At 42.3% G+C, this 18,841-nt stretch overlaps 1 protein-coding gene across 2 annotated transcripts in view; it reads right to left on the minus strand.

Moving 5' to 3' along the window:
* Positions 1-18,580, minus strand: part of LOC137334337 (uncharacterized protein C10orf67, mitochondrial-like) — a 67,906-nt gene extending 49,326 nt beyond the window's left edge. For both annotated transcript variants that reach the window (XM_067999050.1, XM_067999040.1), the window contains exons 1-3: positions 18,325-18,580; positions 17,396-17,516; positions 4,693-4,836 (exon numbers count right to left, since the gene is read on the minus strand). In XM_067999050.1, the coding sequence (XP_067855151.1) occupies positions 4,693-4,836; positions 17,396-17,516; positions 18,325-18,422 (363 nt within the window). In that variant the 5' untranslated portion in view covers positions 18,423-18,580. The remainder of the gene's footprint in view (positions 1-4,692; positions 4,837-17,395; positions 17,517-18,324) is intronic.
* Between the last annotated feature and the right edge of the window lie 261 nt (positions 18,581-18,841).

The raw sequence follows: 18,841 nt of genomic DNA on the forward strand, positions 1-18,841 counted from the left end.
CCCCTTACTACATACAAATAAATCAAATATAAATACAGAATCTTATGAATATATTTGCATTTTTCCCTCCATGCAAGTTTTATTTAAAAAAGATCAATGTACACAGCTTCAGCACAGTCACAGATTTATAACAGTTGAGAAATATCACCCTCAGTGAAGCAAAACAGTTCAGCCAGCCATTGCCAAAACAAAACATGACCATCACTGTTGTCAAGTGTTTATGTAGCCAGAAGTGACAATGTTGTCAGAGGCACAGGCCAACACCATCTCTTTTCATAGCGCACGCTAGTAACACCACATACTTTGCAATACTAAAGTAAGTGGAATATAAAGCTCCTTCTCCTATTTTCCACTTCACACACCATCATCCTTATGGCCTAAGATACAGTGCCAATTTTTGACAAGTTATGGGCAGCTTTATGTTGTGGACTTATGCCCACTATAAACTGAGATGACACTTCACACAGGACTCCTCGAAACAACAGAAAGAAGAGAATTGCATACTATTAGTATTCATACATAAGGCCCAGAAGAGAGAAATCAGTGTACCAATCCACTGCACTACCCCAGTTTCTCCCCATCGCACATTTCTTAAAACCAAAACAATCTTGGTGCACACAGGATTAAAAATTAAATACAACAGCCTGCAAAGGACAGATTTTTAAAGTTAAATAATTGACCTATATTGTCCTTGATGATTCAAATATGTTTATCTAAATTTATATGCACAAGCAGATGTCTGTACAATTGCATTTATGCTGCAACATATTGTCCAAAATACAAAAAATAAAGTTTTTTTGGAATGATGTTGGTGTCCAGGTTAATTCAGCAAGATCAGTTACAGTAAAGAAGTAACTCATTCTTTTTTGTACAATGAGGATATAAAAACAGGATGTTTACCCAATTCATGTGTTCTACCGCTGAGCAAGAATTCAGACTGTGACTCCACCAAGATTTCAGCCTTTATCCTCCAACCACCCACTGAGCCCCCCCAACAAATTGAGCAGGTTTGCGGCCGACAACCCCTCCACCACTGAGAAATCTATCCCTCAAAGCCTCGCTTCACACACTAAGAATTAGGTCCACATACTCCTCCCCACACTCTGAGCTTGATTTCAACCCTCAACGCCCTACCCACTGAGCAAGTTTTCGACCCTCAAACCCCCCCACCAACCTGAACAACTCAGCAGGCTAACTCGGCAGTTGCCCCTTACAGGCTAATCCTACACCACTTAATTTCCCCTTTTACAGCCACATCCTCCACTACTGCATTTCTCATCCACAGCATTCCCTCCCCCACAATGGGTGTATTTTTCCTTACCTGATGTTTGGCTGTTTAATGGCCTCAATTTTCTGCTGATTTGAATTCCTCTTTCTCAGCACTCTCTTCCTCTCCCCATTTCCCCCCCTCCACTGTCTTCTCCCTCATCTCCTGCCCAATCCCCTTCCCATCTCCCTCACTCCTATTTTCTTCCTCCTCCCCCCCCTCCCATTAGTTCCATTATCCTCCTCACTGTAACTCCACTTGACCTGAAAAATTTGAATTAGTCTTGACTACCCGTGAGGAACACCACAGGAGATTGACTAGTTAAAAAACAAATAATTTTGAGCCTTAAGTGCAGATCCAACAATAGTCCAAGATAGTTAATAGCTACATCATTACATAAATTTAAAACAGAAGTAAAGGGAATTAGGGGTTATGGGGAGCGGGCAGGAAATTGGACATGAAGCTGAGTTCGGATCGGTCAAGTCCCTGTGGGTGGCGGAGCGGGCCCAGGGGCTGAGTGGCTGGGTCTTGCTCCTACTTCTTGTGTTCTTTAGATTTGAGGTTAGGATCAGATCAGCCATGATCTTATTGAATGGCGGAGCAGGCTCGAGGGGCCGATTGGCCTACTCCTGCTCCTATTTCTTATGTTCTTATGTTCTTAAAGAAATAGTATTATTCAATCATAATCATATTAATTTGAATCATTAAGTGAGATAGCAAACTTCACATCACAGAAGTATACAAATGATGCTGGTTTTCTAATTTGCTTCCACTTTCTCCTTACAGAAGGAATGTTATAGTAAGGCTTGAAATAATTTATTGCTATTGTAAACTTTAGTTTGGATAGATCTGATTGGATGCTTATACAATGTTGGTCCTTCTGGTATGGAACACTATGAACAAGTTAAGCAGAATGACATTTTATATTGTTGTTACTATACGTCTTCTGCTACAGAGATTATTTTTAAATATTCCAAAAAAATTGCTCTCTCTCATCCTTTCACACTTGGCCAGATTTTCTGGGTGGCAGATAACCCCATTGCATGCAAATCACTAGGATATACATGAGATGGGGTCAGCCACCAGCAGCTCTTTTTCCCTCCCTTCCTGAGAAGTTGCTTTATCTCTGCTCTGTATCTTCCCCTGATGGAGAGCTTTGCCACCAATGTGAAAGATACACACCTCAAAATTGTATAATGGTGAGAAAGTTCTGTGCCTGGAATTTGTACAGGGGCTCTTTGGAAGATCAGCGGAAAGCTCAGAGAAATGGTGTTAAATGACCATTTACGCCATTTCTCTGGGGTTTCCACGAGAGTTATGGTGGGATATTGGGGAAACCCTATGGAAATTCTACCTCCTAATGTGCTCATGTACAAGTGAAAGGATGTCGCAAGTTCATTATTACTAGTAAGAAGCAGTTTGTTTTCTCAGTGTGCATGTCTCAGTAGAATATAAAAGGCATTTTTATCATCCTTCCCAATCTATTTTGGTTAGTCATTTTCTCTCTCTCCTCTTCCCCGCCCCCCCACAACCCTAATCCTACCATGCACCACTCCCAAAAAAAAAATCACAGAAGTGACTCATTTCCAGCTTCTGCCACTGGCATTCTTGATCCAGCCACACCAGGTGCATAATAGTATTACTTGTTGACGATCTGAAATTTTAATTAGTTCCTACATACTCAACTCCAGTTAGCATCTCTCTCAGACAGCATAGCCCACACTGGAATTCAGAAGCATAAATTTAGTGAATCACTAGGGAGAATCTAAGTATTACCACTCATTAGTTAACCAAATGTTGTGTCACTAAACTCACCTCAAAATTTGCCTTTAAATGAATTCTGGAATGCCATATACTGCCGTCAGATGTTAAGAACTATTTCACATATATTAAATCATGCTGATTTTTCACACACATGCAATAGCAAAGAATGTGAAATTATTAATTGCGCCCATAGAGGAAAGTCATGTTGGGTTTTTGCTTACAGTTACAGATCTTCAGATTTCAACAGCAGAAGTTTATAGGCACAAAGTAGTCAATAAATTAAACCATATCAAACTAAGAACTATTATTTCACACAATGTACATTGTACTAATCCAGTCATTAAGCAATAAATTTGTATTAGTCAACAAGAAAACAAGGATTTGATAACCTATTGACTGAGAAAGTGGGCATTTATTGTGAAAGCCCAAATCCTGAGCAAAAGCTTATCTGTTTCAGCTCAATAGTTATCCATGCATCTATCTACTATACGATGGTAGTGGTTGTTGGAGGCCTATCATCTCAGCTCCAGGGCATTGCTGCAGGAGTTCCTCAGGGCAGTGTCCTAAGCCCAACCATCTTCAGCTGCTTCATCAATGACCTTCCCTCCATCATAAGGTCAGAAATGGGGATGTTCGCTGATGATTGCACAGTGTTCAGTTCCATTCGCAACCCCTCAGATAATGAAGCAGTCTGTGCCCGCATGCAGCAAGACCTGGACAACATCCAGGCTTGGGCTTATAAGTGGCAAGTAACATTCACACCAGGTAAGTGCCAGGCAATGACCATCTCCAACAAGAGAGGATCTAACCACCTCCCCTTGACATTTAACGGCATTACCATCGCCGAATCCCCCACCATCAACATCCTGGGGGTCACCATTGACCAGAAACTTAACTGGACCAGCCATATAAATACTGTGGCTACAAGAGCAGGTCAAAGGCTGGGTATTCTGCGGCGAGTAACTCACCTCCTGACTCCCCAAAGCTTTCCACCATCTACAAGGCACAAGTCAAGAGTGTGATGGAATACTCTCCACTTGCCTGGATGAGTGCAGCTCCAACAACACTCAAGAAGCTCGACACCATCCAGGACAAAGCAGCCCACTTGATTGGCACCCCATCCACCACCCTAAACATTCACTCCCTTCACCACCGGAGCACAGTGGCTGCAGTGTGTACCATCCACAGGATGCACTGCAGCAACTCGCCAAGGCTTCTTCGACAGCACCTCCCAAACCTGCGACCTCTACCACCTAGAAGGACAAGAGCAGCAGGCACATGGGAACAACACCACCTGCACATTCCCCTCCAAGTCACACACCATCCCGACTTGGAAATATATCGCCGTTCCTTCATAGTCACTGGGTCAAAATCCTGGAACTCCCTTCCAAACAGCACTGTGGGAGAACCTTCACCACACGGACTGCAGCGGTTCAAGGTGGCGGCTTACCACCACCTTCTCAATGGCAATTAGGGATGGGCAATAAATGCCGGCCTCACCAGCGATGCCCACATCCCATGAACAAATTTTTTAAAATGGTAAAAATGAAGACTGCAGCATGATTTATGCTGAAATCAACTTCTTGCCCTCACCCCATAAACACAAAATATACTAGAATATTCATAATAGTCTAACAAAGGAAATCAAAAGTAATTATTACCCGTAGATACATATCTTTAAGATAAGAAGTGTGGTCATTCATCCTTTTATATAGTACTAAGGATTGCTCCTGCAGTTTCATTCCATAGTCTGCTTTCAGAGACTGTGTGTTAGATTCTACACCTCTCTTAAGTATGGCAATATCCTGAATAAGACACAAAATATTAAACATGTTACAATAATCCTTCATTTTGTTTGCTACAGCACTGGAAACATTTTACAATTTACTGTTGGAATTTAGGCAATGTTAGAAAAACTATTTACGTATCATTTTGATCCTACATTAAATGCTGTTTTGGCCAAGAACTGATCACATTGCAATAATTTGATATGATTCTGCCATATGATAGTGTAATGGAGTCTAAGAATTTCTCCTTGGAGTTTTAAAAATTCAAAAAGGCACATGTATTGATTCTGATCAGCTTACAAATACACGGATATAAATGCAATTGCTGATTGCAGTGCAATATTCCCATCAATAGGTTCAGATAACATTATATAAATCAAAACATGACACACATTTGGCTAGAAATTGGGCCGTCTAGCGTGACGTGCGCCGGACGCCATCTTGGTAAGGGGTTTAGCGCATGCGCAAGTAACGAATGCCGGCAGCATGTAAAGTAAAGAGAAAATGCATACGATCAGTGTGCAACGCTGATTTAAAGTGATAAGTACCAAAATGGTGAGTAACGCTCCACTCAACGCACTGACTTAACCACGACCATCTGAACATGTCTTAGTGTGCCTGGAGGACCACCCACCAGCGCTATTTAAAGGGATCATGAAGGATTTACAGGTTAATTGCTGGATTATTGCCTCTGGCTGCTGACGCACTTGTAACTGTTTTTGGAGGTCTCCTATACTTGAATACCAGGACTAGGGGACATAGCCTAACTTTTAGAGCGGGGTCATGCAGGAGTAAAGTTAGCTTCTATACGCAAAGGGTGGGAGAAGTTTGGAATGCTCTTCTGCAGGCGGCAGTTAATGCTAGCTCAATTGTGAATTTTAAATCTGAGATTGATAGATTTCTGTAAACCAAGGGTATTAAGGGATATGGGGCTAAGGCAGGTATATGGAGTTAGGTCACAGATCAACCATGATCTCAATGAATGGTGGAACAGGTTCAAGAGGCTAAATGCCACTGCCACTTGCTGCCGCCTGTTATGCGCCACCTTCTCCTGCACGAAAACGGGACCTGTGTCTGGGTGATGTGCCCGTCATGGTTGAATAGCTGCCAGTGTGTGTGGCCTGTGAATTGTGGGTGTGTGGCTTGCAACTGTGGTAACGTGCAAGGGTGAGAGGAAGCATCCGATTGGAAGAGTTGAGTACTGATTAAAAGTGTTTGTTGGTAGATGGATAATGGGGGTGTAGCGTGTGGAGCAGTGGATGCGGCTAGTGGTGCAGTTGGTAGGTAATGACACTTGACAGTTGACCTCACTCACCTTGACAACTCGTGTCAAAGCATTGAACTTCTTCCTTTACTGCATCCATGTTCGTGGTGCTATGTGCCTGGCATTAACTGCATCCCCTACTGCCTCCCGCTGCCTTTTGAGCATATGTCTGGAGGGTCTCTTGCGCGCCCCCCCCACAGATATAAAATGCCCCTCCTTCTGTTCACCTCTTTCACCAGGACCTCTAGTCCATCGTCAGAGAACCTTGGTGCACACACTCTTGCAGGCCTGGTACTAACTCAGACCTGCAGATTGGTGAAGTCTGGCATACAGGTTGGAGGATGTGGGATTTAGTAGTGTGCAACCTTTATTCAATGTTTTAACATAACTCATCTGTTTGTAAACATGGGGACTGGACCTGCATCTGTGTTTTATGTGTGCGATGTCTGATCTCCATTCAGACTCCATGCAGACAGCAGGCTGTTATTTTTTTAGCAAATAACAGGTATCGGCTACCTTTAAGAGATTTTGGTAGGCTGGCAGAGAGACAGTCTGCCTTTAAGAGATTCGGGCTTCCCCTGCTGGTGGAAAGTGCAAATGTCATGGAATCGTAGTGACAAGGAATGCATGAGGTAAGTTCTGTGGTAGCACGAATGTCTCGTCCTACCTACGATGGGCCAACCAAGCACAGGTTAAATCACACAATGCGATGCCTGTGCCCGTTTTTGGGGTGAACCAATTTAACCCCCATAGTTCCTAACTACATCTAAATCACAAATTTCAGCCTGGAAATCACTCTCTTATGTATGTTTACTATTTATAAGCAATAGATGGCCCGTGGCATTGCTTACAATGAGTCAAAGAATACACTATTTTATAACAACTGTAACATAACAATGTATTGTTAAAGAAATAGTGAATCTCTGGGGCATTGCTCAGTGAGTCAGGAGAGAACCTCATACTCCCACCACTGTCCTCCTGTACTGCTGACTGATGCCAGCTGTCCAACATGTGGTTGGGCAACTAACACTGGGAAACAGGGTAATGGTACTGTCTGAATCATGAAGGCAGAGGGGGTAGGTGGGGAAATGCAACCAGGTGGTTGGGAGGGTTTGGAAGTATTTTTTAAGGGAGAGGGTGGAGGTCAATGGAGGTTACCAGCCTTCACCTGCCTAAGCTCTGACCCACTCCTTCACATCTGTGCCCTTGCCTCCACCTTTGCTTCATCACCTTGTACCCTCCCCTTCAGACCTCTCTCAGTCCCTTGTGCCATCTTCTCCCCTCCATTTTTCCCCACCTATTCCCCCTGCCAGCAACAACAAACAAAAATGACCGCAAACACTCAAAAGTTAATCATTTACATTTACAAAAAATTCTTATGCCTCAAAAAAGGTTCAGAAAACAGATTTTTTTTTTAATGTAATTTTCAATGGTATTAAACAGCATTCCATTCTCCATGAAGAATGTCTGTTTTTTCTAACAACAATCACAGGTGCTTCTATTCATGTTGTTCACAGGTGTTGTTTGTCTATGAAAAATTTATAACAGAAAGGCATAATTATTAACACATTTATATAAATGTTATTCACTGGCCTAAAATAAAAGCTTTGAGAATTTAATCTCTAGTTTATTTCAAAGTCTTATAGAAAAGCAAAGAAACTCTTGAATTCTCAGAGGATGAGGGGACACCCCTGCTACCCTTTAACTCCTGTTGATACGCAAATTGCATGTTGTAAAATTCTGCAAAATGCTCAGAATGCATGGATTACATATCTGTAAATTCTGCACACTGCACATACTTGAAATATGCAGATGTGATTGAAAGCTCTATCTAGCTGTTATGAAGTAAAAAAAATCCAGTGAAAGCCCAAACTTTTGGAAGAAGCGGAAGCTGTGAAGTAAAACTTTAATGAAGGCATTAAAAGCCACAAAAGACAATCCAATGAGTAAATGTAATCATGTTATGAAATATATGATTTTTATTTTTTTTTCCTATTTGTTTAAAACCTTATTTTGGACAATAGAAATTTCAAAGATGGCAGACATTTTTCCCCAGCGAGCATTCGCAGTGATTTGTGGCTAAAAGATAACACAGGGCCACCTAGTGGAATGACAGGTGATAGTTATAGATAAACATAAGTGCTGGCATTTTAAAATTGGAACTCCCATTGGAAATGTTTACACAACAAGAGTTCAATGGAATATGTGCCCTACTCAAGACTTTTAATAATACATAGATGGAAGAAACCCACGTGTGGACTAGGGATATGACTTGCTCAATTCTTAGAAACCAATAAATCCCTGCACAAACAAAATGAGTACAGCCAATCCCGCAATAATGGGACATCATTTACCCTCTTTCATCCACTAACTGAACGCAAACTTTTTTTAAAAATCCTCCTTTAAAAATATTCCTCTGGTCACATTAAAATGAAATTTAGGGCTCCCTTCCAAAATTAAAAGTCTTGTCCTAAAAAAAAACAGAAAACTTTTTTAGCCAGGAAGTAAGGAGTCCAATGTTTCATTGCTGAGACTGTAGCTTGCTCTTTAAATTATGCAGAACGGGTCTCACTGTGCCATTGCATTCAGGAGTTCATTCCATTCTACTGTAGCCTTGTTCCATTACTACCACGTCCCATTGCGTCACACTCTGTTCTCACTGTCCCTCTCCATGTGGAGCATGGAGCTGATAATTCCTATACAGCACTAGCTGCCCTGTCCTGATCGACATTCTGGTTCAAATGGAAAAATCCATATTTTTAACAAGAGTTTCATAGAAAATTTACAGCACAGAAGGAGGCCATTCAGCCCATCCTATCTGCGCTGGCTGAGAAACAAGCCACCCAGCCTAATCCCACTTTCCCGCATTTGGTTCGTAGCCCTGCAGGTCACAGCTCTTCAAGTGCATATCCAGGTATTTTTTTTAAATGAGTTGAGGTTTCTGCCTCTACCACCCTCTCAGGCAGTGAGTTCCAGATCCCCACCACCTTCTGGGTGAAAATGTTTTTCCTCATTTCCACTTTTATCCTTCTAACAATCACTTTAAATCTATGCCCCCTGTTTATTGACCCCTCTGCTAAGGGAAATAGGTCCTTCTTATCCACTCTATCTAGGCACCTCATAATTTTGTACACCTCAAATCAAATCACCCCTCAGCCTCCTCTGTTCCAAGGAAAACAACCCCAGCCTATCCAATCTGTCATCATAGCTAAAAATCTCCAGTCCTGGCAACATCCTCGTAAATCTCCTCTGCACCCTCTCTAGTGCAATTACATCCTTCCTGTAGTGTGGTGACCAGAACTGTGCACAGTACTCAAGCTGTAGCCTAACCAGTGTTTTATACAGTTCCAGCATAACATCCCTGCTTTTATATTCTATGCCTCGGCTAACAAAGGAAAGCAATTCATATGCCTTCTTAACCACCTTAACTACCTGTCCTGCTACCTTCAGGGATCTGTGGACATGCACTCCAAGGTCCCTCACTTCCTCTACACCTCTCAGTATCCTCCCATTTATTGTGTATTCCCTTGCCTTGTTTGCTCTCCCCAAATGCATTACCACACACTTCTCCGGATTGAACTCCATTTGCCACTTTTCTGCCCATCTGACCAGTCCATTGATTTCTTCCTGCAGTCTACAGCTTTCCTCCTCACTATCAACCACACGGCCGATCTTTGTGTCATCTGCAAATTTCTTAATCATGCCCCTACGTTTAAGTCCAAATTGTTAATGTATACCACAAAAAGCAAAGGACCTAGTACTGAGCCCTGCGGCACCCCACTGGAAACAGCCTTCCAGTCGCAAAAACACCCGTTGACCATTACCCATTGCTTCCTGCCACTGAGCCAATTTTGGATCCAATTTGCCAAATTCCCTTGGATCCCATAGGCCATTACTTTTTTGACCAATCCGCCATGCGGGACCTTGTTAAAAGCCTGGCTAAAATCCATGTAGACTACATCAATTGCGCCACCCTCATCGATCCTCCTTGTCACCTCCTCAAAAAATTCAATCAAGTTAGTCAGACACGACCTCCCCTTAACAAATCCATGCTGACTGTCCTTGATTAGTCCGTGTCTTTCTAAGTGACAGTTTATCCTGTCCCTCAGAATTGATTCCAATAATTTGCCCACCGCCAAGGTTAGGCTGACTGGCCTGTAATTACTCGGTCTATCCTTCGCTCCCTTTTTAAACAATGGTACAAAGTTAGCAGTCCTCCAATCCTCCGGCACTACACCTGTATCCAGTGAAGTTTGGAAAATGATTGTTAAAGCCTCTGCTATTTCCTCTCTGGCTTTTTTTACATAGAAACATAGAAATAAGAGCAGGAGTAGGCCATTCCAGCCTTCGAGTCTGCTCCGCCATTCAATATGATCATGGCTGATCCTCCATCTCAATACCATATTCCTGCTCTCTCCCCATACCTCTTAATGCCTTCTGTGTCTAGAAATCTATCTATCTCCTTCTTAAATATATTCAGTGACTTGGCCTCCACAGCCTTCTGTGGTAGAGAATTCCACAACTTCACCACCCTCTGAGTGAAGGAATTTCTCCTCATCTCAGTCCTAAATGTCCTATCCCGTTTCCTGAGACTGTGACCCCCTTGTTCTGGAGCTCCCAGCCAGGGGAAACATCCTCCCTGCATCCAGTTTGTCTAGCCCTGTCAGAATTTTATATGTTTCAATGAGATCCCCTCCAATTCTTCAAAGCTCAAGTGAATACAGGCCGAGTCGACCCAATCCCTCCTCATATGACAGTCCTGCCATCCCAGGAATCAGTCTGGTGAACCTTCGCTGCACTCCCTCCATGGCAAGTATATCATTTCTTAGGTAAGGAGACAAAAACTGCACACAATTCTCCAGGTGTGGTCTCACCAAGGCCCTGTATAACTGCAGTAAGACATCCTTGCTCCTATACTCAAATCCTCTTGCAATAAAGGCCAACATACAATTTGTCTTCCTAACTGCTTGCTGCACCTGCATGTTTGCTTTCAGTGACTGGTGTACAAGGACACCCAGGTCCCTTTGTACATCAACAGTCCCCAATCTATCACCATTTAAATAATTCTCTGCCTTTCTGTTTTTCCTTCCAAAGTGGATAACTTCACATTTATTCACATTATACTGCATCTGCCATGTATTTGCCCACTCACTCAACTTGCCTAAATCACCTTGAAGCCTCTTTTCATCCTCCTCACAATTCATGATCCCACCTAGTTTTATGTCGTCAGCAAACTTGGACATATTAGATTTGGCTCCCTCATCCAAATCATTGACATATATTGTGACTAGCTGGGGCCCAAGCACTGATTCCTGCAGTACCCCACTAGTCACTGCCTGCCACCCCGAAAAAGACCCATTTATTCCTGCTCTCTGTTTCCAGTATGTTAACCAATTTTCAATCCATGCCAGTATATTACCACCAATCCCATGTGCTTTAATTTTGCACACTAACCTCTTATGTGAGACTTTATCAAAGGCCTTCTGAAAATCCAAATAAACCACATCCACTGGTTCTCCCTTATCTATTCTACCAGTTACATCCTCAAAAATCTCCACTAGGTTTGTCAAACATGATTTCCCTTTCATAAATCCATGTTGACTTTGTCTAATCCCATTGATATTTTCTAAATGTCCTGTTATCACATCCATTATAATAGACTAGCATGTTCCCTACTACGGATTGGGGGTAATATTCTGGCATGGGTGGAGGATTGGTTATCTAACAGGAAGCAGAGAGTTGGGATAAATGGTACATTCTCGGACTGGCAACCAGTAGCCAGTGGTGTTCCGCACGGGTCGGTGCTGGGTCCCCAACTCTTTACAATCTATATTAACGATTTGGAGGAGGGGACCGAGTGTAACATATCAAAGTTTGCAGATGATACAAAGATGGGAGGGAAAGTAGAGAGTGAGGAGGACATAAAAAACCTACAAGGGGATATAGACAGGCTGGGTGAGTGGGCGGAGATTTGGCAGATGCAATACAATGTTGGAAAATGTGAGGTTATGCACTTTGGCAGGAAAAATCGGAGAGCAAGTTATTATCTTAATGGCGAGAAACTGGAAAATACTGCAGTACAAAGGGATCTGGGTGTCCTAGTGCAAGAAAATCAAAAGGTTAGTATGCAGGTGCAGCAGGTGATCAAGAAGGCCAACGGAATGTTGGCTTTTATTGCTAGGGGGATAGAATATAAAAACAGGGAGGTATTGCTGCAGTTATATAAGGTATTAGTGAGACCGCACCTGGAATACTGCATACAGTTTTGGTGTCCATACTTAAGAAAAGACATACTTGCTCGCGAGGCAGTACAAAGAAGGTTCACTCGGTTAATCCCGGGGATGAGGGGGCGGACATATGAGGAGAGGTTGAGTAGATTGGGACTCTACTCATTGGAGTTCAGAAGAATGAGAGGCGATCTTATTGAAACATATAAGATTGTGAAGGGGCTTGATCGGGTGGATGCGGTAAGGATGTTCCCAAGGATGGGTGAAACTAGAACGAGGGGGCATAATCTTAGAATAAGGGGCTGCTCTTTCAAAACTGAGATGAGGAGAAACTTCTTCACTCAGAGGGTGGTAGGTCTGTGGAATTTGCTGCCCCAGGAAGCTGTGGAAGCTACATCATTAAATAAATTTAAAACAGAAATAGACAGTTTCCTAGAAGTAAAGGGAATTAGGGGTTACGGGGAGCGGGCAGGAAATTGGACATGAATTTAGATTTGAGGTTAGGACCAGATCAGCCGTGATCTTATTGAATGGCGGAGCAGGCTCGAGGGGCCGATTGGCCTACTCCTGCTCCTATTTCTTATGATGTTAGGCTAACCGGTCTGTAGTTCCCTGTTTTCTCTCTCCCTCTTTTTTTAAATAGTGGGGTTACATTTGCCACCCTCCAATCTGCAGGAACTGTTCTATAATCTATAGAATTTTGGAAGATGACAACTAATGCATCCACTATTTCCATAGCTACCTCTTTTAGTACTCTGGGATGCAGATTATCAGGTCCTGGGGATTTATCGGCTTTCAGTCCCATTAATTTCTCCAGCACTATTTTTGTTTTACTTATACCAAATTCCTTTAATTCCTCCTTCTCACTAGTCCCTTGGTTCCCTACCACTTCTGGGGACTTATTTGTGTCCTCTTCCGTGAAGACAGAACCAAAGTATTTGTTTAATTGCTCTGCCATTTCCCTGTTCCCCATTATAAATTCTCCCGTTTCTGACTGTAAGGGACCTACATTTGTCTTCACTAATCTTTTTCTTTTTACACACTTGTAGAAGCTTTTACAGTCCACTTTTATGTTCCTTGCAAGTTTACTCTCATACTCTATTTTTCCCCTCTTAATCAATCTCTTGGTCCTTTTTTGCTGAATTCTAAACTGTTCCCAATCTTCAGGCTTGATATTTTTTCTGGCAATTTTATATGACTCCTCTTTGTATCTAATACTATCCTTAATTTCTTTTGTTAGCCATGGTTGGGCCGCATTTCCTTTTGTGTTTTTACACCAGAAACGAATGTATAATTGTTGCAATTCATGCATTCGTTCCTTAAATGTTAGCCATTGCCTATCCACCGTCATGCCTTTTAATGAAGCTTCCCAATCTATCATAGCCAACTCACTCCTCATACCTTCGTAGTTTCCTTTGTTTAGATTTAGGACCCTAGTTTCGGATTGGACTACCTCACTTTCCATCTTAATGAAGAATTCTATCATGTTATGGTCACTCTTCCCTAAAGGACCCTGCACAACAAGATTATTAATTAACCCCTTCTCATTGGCACAATACCCAATCTAGGATAGCCTGTTCCCTGGTTGGCTCCTCAACGTACTGGTCTAAAAATTCATCCTCCACAGTATTATTGCTAATTTGGCAGCCTGAGATACATTTCATCCGGTCCTGCTGATTTATCCACTTCCAAAGATACTAATCGCCTTAATACTTCCTCTATGTTTATCCCATCCAATACTTCACACTCCTCCTCCTCAACTTCAATCCCTGCATCATCCCTCTCCTTTTTGAAGACAGATGCAAATCATTCGTTAAGAACCATATCCACATCTTCCGCCTCCACACATAGTTTACCATTTTGGTTTCAAAGTCAGATGAGCAACAAGAGTTAATTCTTCTTACCTACAGCCAGTAAAAAATGCACTCAGAGCCCAGAGACAATCACGTGAGTGCTTTTTACTTGGCTCAAACTTCATTGCAACCAGTCATAATTTGTACACTTTGGACATGTCAGTTAGCCAGCCACAAACGCCATTACTTCCGCAGAGATTCTCCCCATCGTTTGCCGTAACTTTGGCAGGAAATCTGGTGTAACGTCGGAGAAGCGGCATGACTAGCGTTTACTCCGTTTCTCGAGGGTTTCCACGGATTTACCACCAAAGTTAGAGCAGATGAGCAGGGCAACCCATGTGGAAATTCAACCCTAAAATGTTTAGTTTTTTATATAAAATGATATTGTTGAGTGCATAGGAGTGTTTTTTTTATTTTGACACTTGCAGCAGCGTGACGGCAAGGGAGTGCAGCAGTGTAATAGTTATGATTTTGGATTAATAACTCAGAAGTCGAGTTCAAATCCCACAGTGGCAAGTTTTGAAATTGAATTCCACAAATCAGGTCATTTATGGATTGCCACCAAAAAAAACCCCATGAAAGCTGCTGGATTGTCAAACAAACCCAACCAGTTCACTAATACCCTTCATGGAAGGGAACGTGTCATCCCTGCTGGTCTGGTTTTGGGTGACTCCGGTTGCACACCATGTTAATGATTGTCAGTGGCTAAAGGACAACTAAATGCTGCCTTGCCTGTATGGTCCACATCCCAAGATTAATTTTTTTTTAAAAAAAGATGCAGCCAGTGCACTTGGTGACAGATTCTTTGAGCAATAATCGATAGTTGATTACATACAAGTAGTACAGTCAGGACAGAGAGAAATATATATAGCACCATAACATTTTGGGAACTAAGGTAGAGGAAGTTCTGGAGCAAGTGGATAAACAATTTCTAGATCTCTCCAATACTGTCAGGAGGAATGACCCCAGGAAAAAATATTTTTTTCTTTATTTTAGGTAGGTTCTTGGGGACCTTGGAGTGCATGTCCACACATCCCTGAAGATAGCAGAACAGGTAGATAAGGTGGTTAAAAAGGCATATGGGATACTTTCCTATATTGCCAATGCACAGAATATAAGAGCAGGGAGGTTATGCTAGAACTGTATAAAACATTGGTTAGGCCACAGCTTGAGTACTGCTTACTGTTCTGGTCACCATATTACAAAAAACAAAGGAGATTTATGTGGATGTTGCCAGGGCTGGAGAATTTTAGCTATGGGAAAAGATTGGATACGCTGGGGTTGTTTTCTTTGGAACAAAGGAGGTTGAGTGGAGATTTAATTGAGGTATATAAAATTATGACAGGACGAGATAGAGAGGACCTATTTCCCTTGGGGGGGGGGGGGGTCAGTGACAAGGGGGCATAGATTTAAAGTATTTGTTAGAGGGGAGCTGAGGAGAAATGTTTTCACCCAGAGGGTGTTGGGGGTCTGGAACCCACTGCCTGAAAGGATGGTAGAGGCAGAAGCCCTCAACTCATTTAAAAAGTACTTGGATGTGCACTTGAAGTACCTTAACCTACAGGGCTATGGACCAATTGCTGGAAAGTGGGATTAAGCTGGATAGCTCTTTTTCGGCGGGCACGGACACGATGGCCCGGATGGCCTCCCTCTGTGCCGTAACTGTCTATGATTCATTGTACTTAATGCTCCATGTAGGAATCTGCACAATACTGTATTGAAAAGGGTTCAGGGAGAGCGGGACTCTTCACACTTCTGCTGCCAGAAACGAAGCTAATATATTTTAGGTGTCGTTTTACACAGAAAATCGTTTCACAACAGTAAAAATACCTGTTATGCTTCCCCAGCACTGAAATTTATCTGCCTCAAACATCCCTAAGTTTCGATTTTTCGCTTATTTTAATGCCAGGCACTGCCGCTGAAAAGTCCGGCTCTCCCTTGACTCTGTGTTGACGTATGAGGCCGATCAGTTGTAACGTTGAAGGAGTATTGCAAGTATTTCTACTGTCACAAAATGAGTGTGTATTTTACTTGAAAATATCAATTTGTTTGGCAATCGGAGTTTGAATCCTCAAATGGGCTCCAGTATTCAAATTACATTGAAGTGCAATGCAAAACAGCCAAACGAGATGCGGTTACAAATTGAGGTGCAAGGGCGACTACCTTACGGAGGAAATGCTGCACTGCCTTCATTGTAAATTGCTCGGAAACTAAGATTAGTGGCTTCAATAGAGACTTGATTGTAAGTACAGGTTGTACTGTATTGCATTTCTCAGACATTAATTTACTTTTAATCCTCAGCACACTCATTTTAAAGCAGTGAAGGAAACAGGTTGCATAAACAGCAGCTTTGGGCGATTCTCCTTCAGTTGTCCCTGCTTTTGGGGGAAAAAAATCTCAACTCAACCTGAATTGTCATAACACAACCAAAATGAGGTGATCACTTTTACTTAAAACACAAGGCTCAACATTATATATATATATAAAAACGTGACTTATGTCCCTATAACTTGTCGCAGGATAAAATCTCAACAAAATTGACACCACACCAATTAAAATAAAACTTCCATCATATTACTTATTTCTAAGAACCGCAAAAACATTTCCTTCAACATGAAATTTGACAAATACTATTATCGCTCACAAAAATACAATTATAAACCAGAAATCCTCACAGCAAAAAATGGCGCAAGGCTCCAGAAAATTGTGGGCTAATAGCTTGCATCAATCGGTGGAATAGTTGCTAGCTTTGTGGCACAATCTTGCTCTCACTTTCAACCCTCTTAATTCTCCCCATTGCTAAATTGGCGAATTATCTGAAGACACTAACTTAAATACTCCCAAATATACAAATACAACCACAGAGGGTTCTATCATCCACAATCATTTCTACATCAACTCAAATCTCCCCGACCCAACAAAAGTTTTTGCAATCCACTGCATCCTTTCTTTTAATCCTTGACAAAGCTAGCTTGTATTACTTAACGAATTGATCTAACGGCCGTCTTTTTGAGTGATTATGTTCTTCAGCCGTTGGGGAGTGAAATCTGTTTAATAACAAATGATGAGAAAAAAAATACGATACAGAAAAGAATGACATCAGAACTATACTAATTCTAGACATTTTGGAGGTTGCAGCAGAATATAGATTGTGTCTCACCTGGCATTACTCTATTCTCTTATTTAAATATTAATCACTACGGTGTCATAAACTTTAATAAAAATTCGAGTACCTTTACCAGAGATTCAACTGCAGTACTCAGTTCTTTCAGTTTCAATATGTCACTGACATCTGTTTGAGTGGCACGGTCTGTTTTGAAGAAACCAACCTTCAACCGATCTGAGGGAGCAGCTCTGGGGAGAAAAAAAATGGAGAACTTACATTATATCCTTATAACGGAGATCACTCCGTAAGAGCACCGATCATGTTTTTAAACAAAAATAAATCAATTGGCAATTTTCTTAGCATTGTGCCACTTATGGAATGTGGTGGGAAAAATAATGAACTTGCATTGGTCAAGAAAGAAAATGGAAGATAGAAAATGGAGGAGTAAGAAAAGTGTGGGTTAGAAAATCAAGAGTATGAAAGACAAATGCAGAGGCACAGGTCAGGTTGCCCTGAAGGCAGTTCAATCCAAAGAGTACTTGAGCCATACAGACCAGGTTTAATTCCAAGTCTGTGCTGACATAAAATAGCCTTAGCCCCCAAGGTTTAAGGAGTCAAAGATCAGTCAGGGTTCCCACTTCGGGTTACTATCGAGCATCCCCTGTTGGAAAAGCACATATTTGCACATGGACTGAAAACAGGACTGGGTTTGTCTGTAATGCCCACTGCAATTGCAAAGCCTGTACTTATTGCCAGGGCTTGCATATGAGCAATGGCCACTTGGATTGCAAGGTGCTAGAGGGTGCCCATTAAACTTCACCCAGCAAGGAACCAACCAACACTTTTGGGAGAGAAGGAAAATTCTAGATATTTGGCAAAAGAAAGCACAGAGAAGAAAAAACGATGCTTCAAAACTTTTTGTCACAGGCAGCAACAAGAGTGATGTCGTTTTCTAGTGGTGCTGTCGGCACGTCATCATTCTGACAGCAGCTCTTACACAGCGGGTGTGAGCAGAGCGGCCGCTCTGACAAACCTAGAAACTTTGTCCGACTTTACCCTGGGAAACAGCTTTCTCCGGACGAGTAAGACAACAGTACGACCAGTTCCTGATCAGTGCTGAACACCGATTGTACTGGAGAACTGGCCGCCGCCATTCTCCGGCCGGCCCGTTCGCCGCGGCTGTCACCATAGTAACCGAACAGACCGCTAACATCGGCCGCAGGCAGGACCCCAGCTTCGGCTCTCCTGTGCCTGCGCGAAAATCACTGTTGCACCATAATGCGCAGGCGCAGCAACAGTTTGCCACTGTTCGGTGGAGTATCTTGGGCGGCTTTTAAGTGAGTCTCACGCTATCTGATTTAAATTAAAGCGCGATAATCAAGCACCTCGATACTTTAGATGCTAAATACGTGTCCACTGCGAAATTGGAGTTAACTGAGCTCAGCGTGGTCGGGATACCAGATTTGTCAACCTACAGAAACAGCGTACTCCAAGGCGGCCTTCGAGACACACGACAACGCAAAATCGTCGAGCAGAAATTGATAGCCAAGTTCCGCACCCATGAGGACGGCCT

Source organism: Heptranchias perlo, chromosome 2, assembly GCF_035084215.1.
Source record: "Heptranchias perlo isolate sHepPer1 chromosome 2, sHepPer1.hap1, whole genome shotgun sequence".
Classification (NCBI taxonomy): Eukaryota; Metazoa; Chordata; class Chondrichthyes; order Hexanchiformes; family Hexanchidae; genus Heptranchias; species Heptranchias perlo.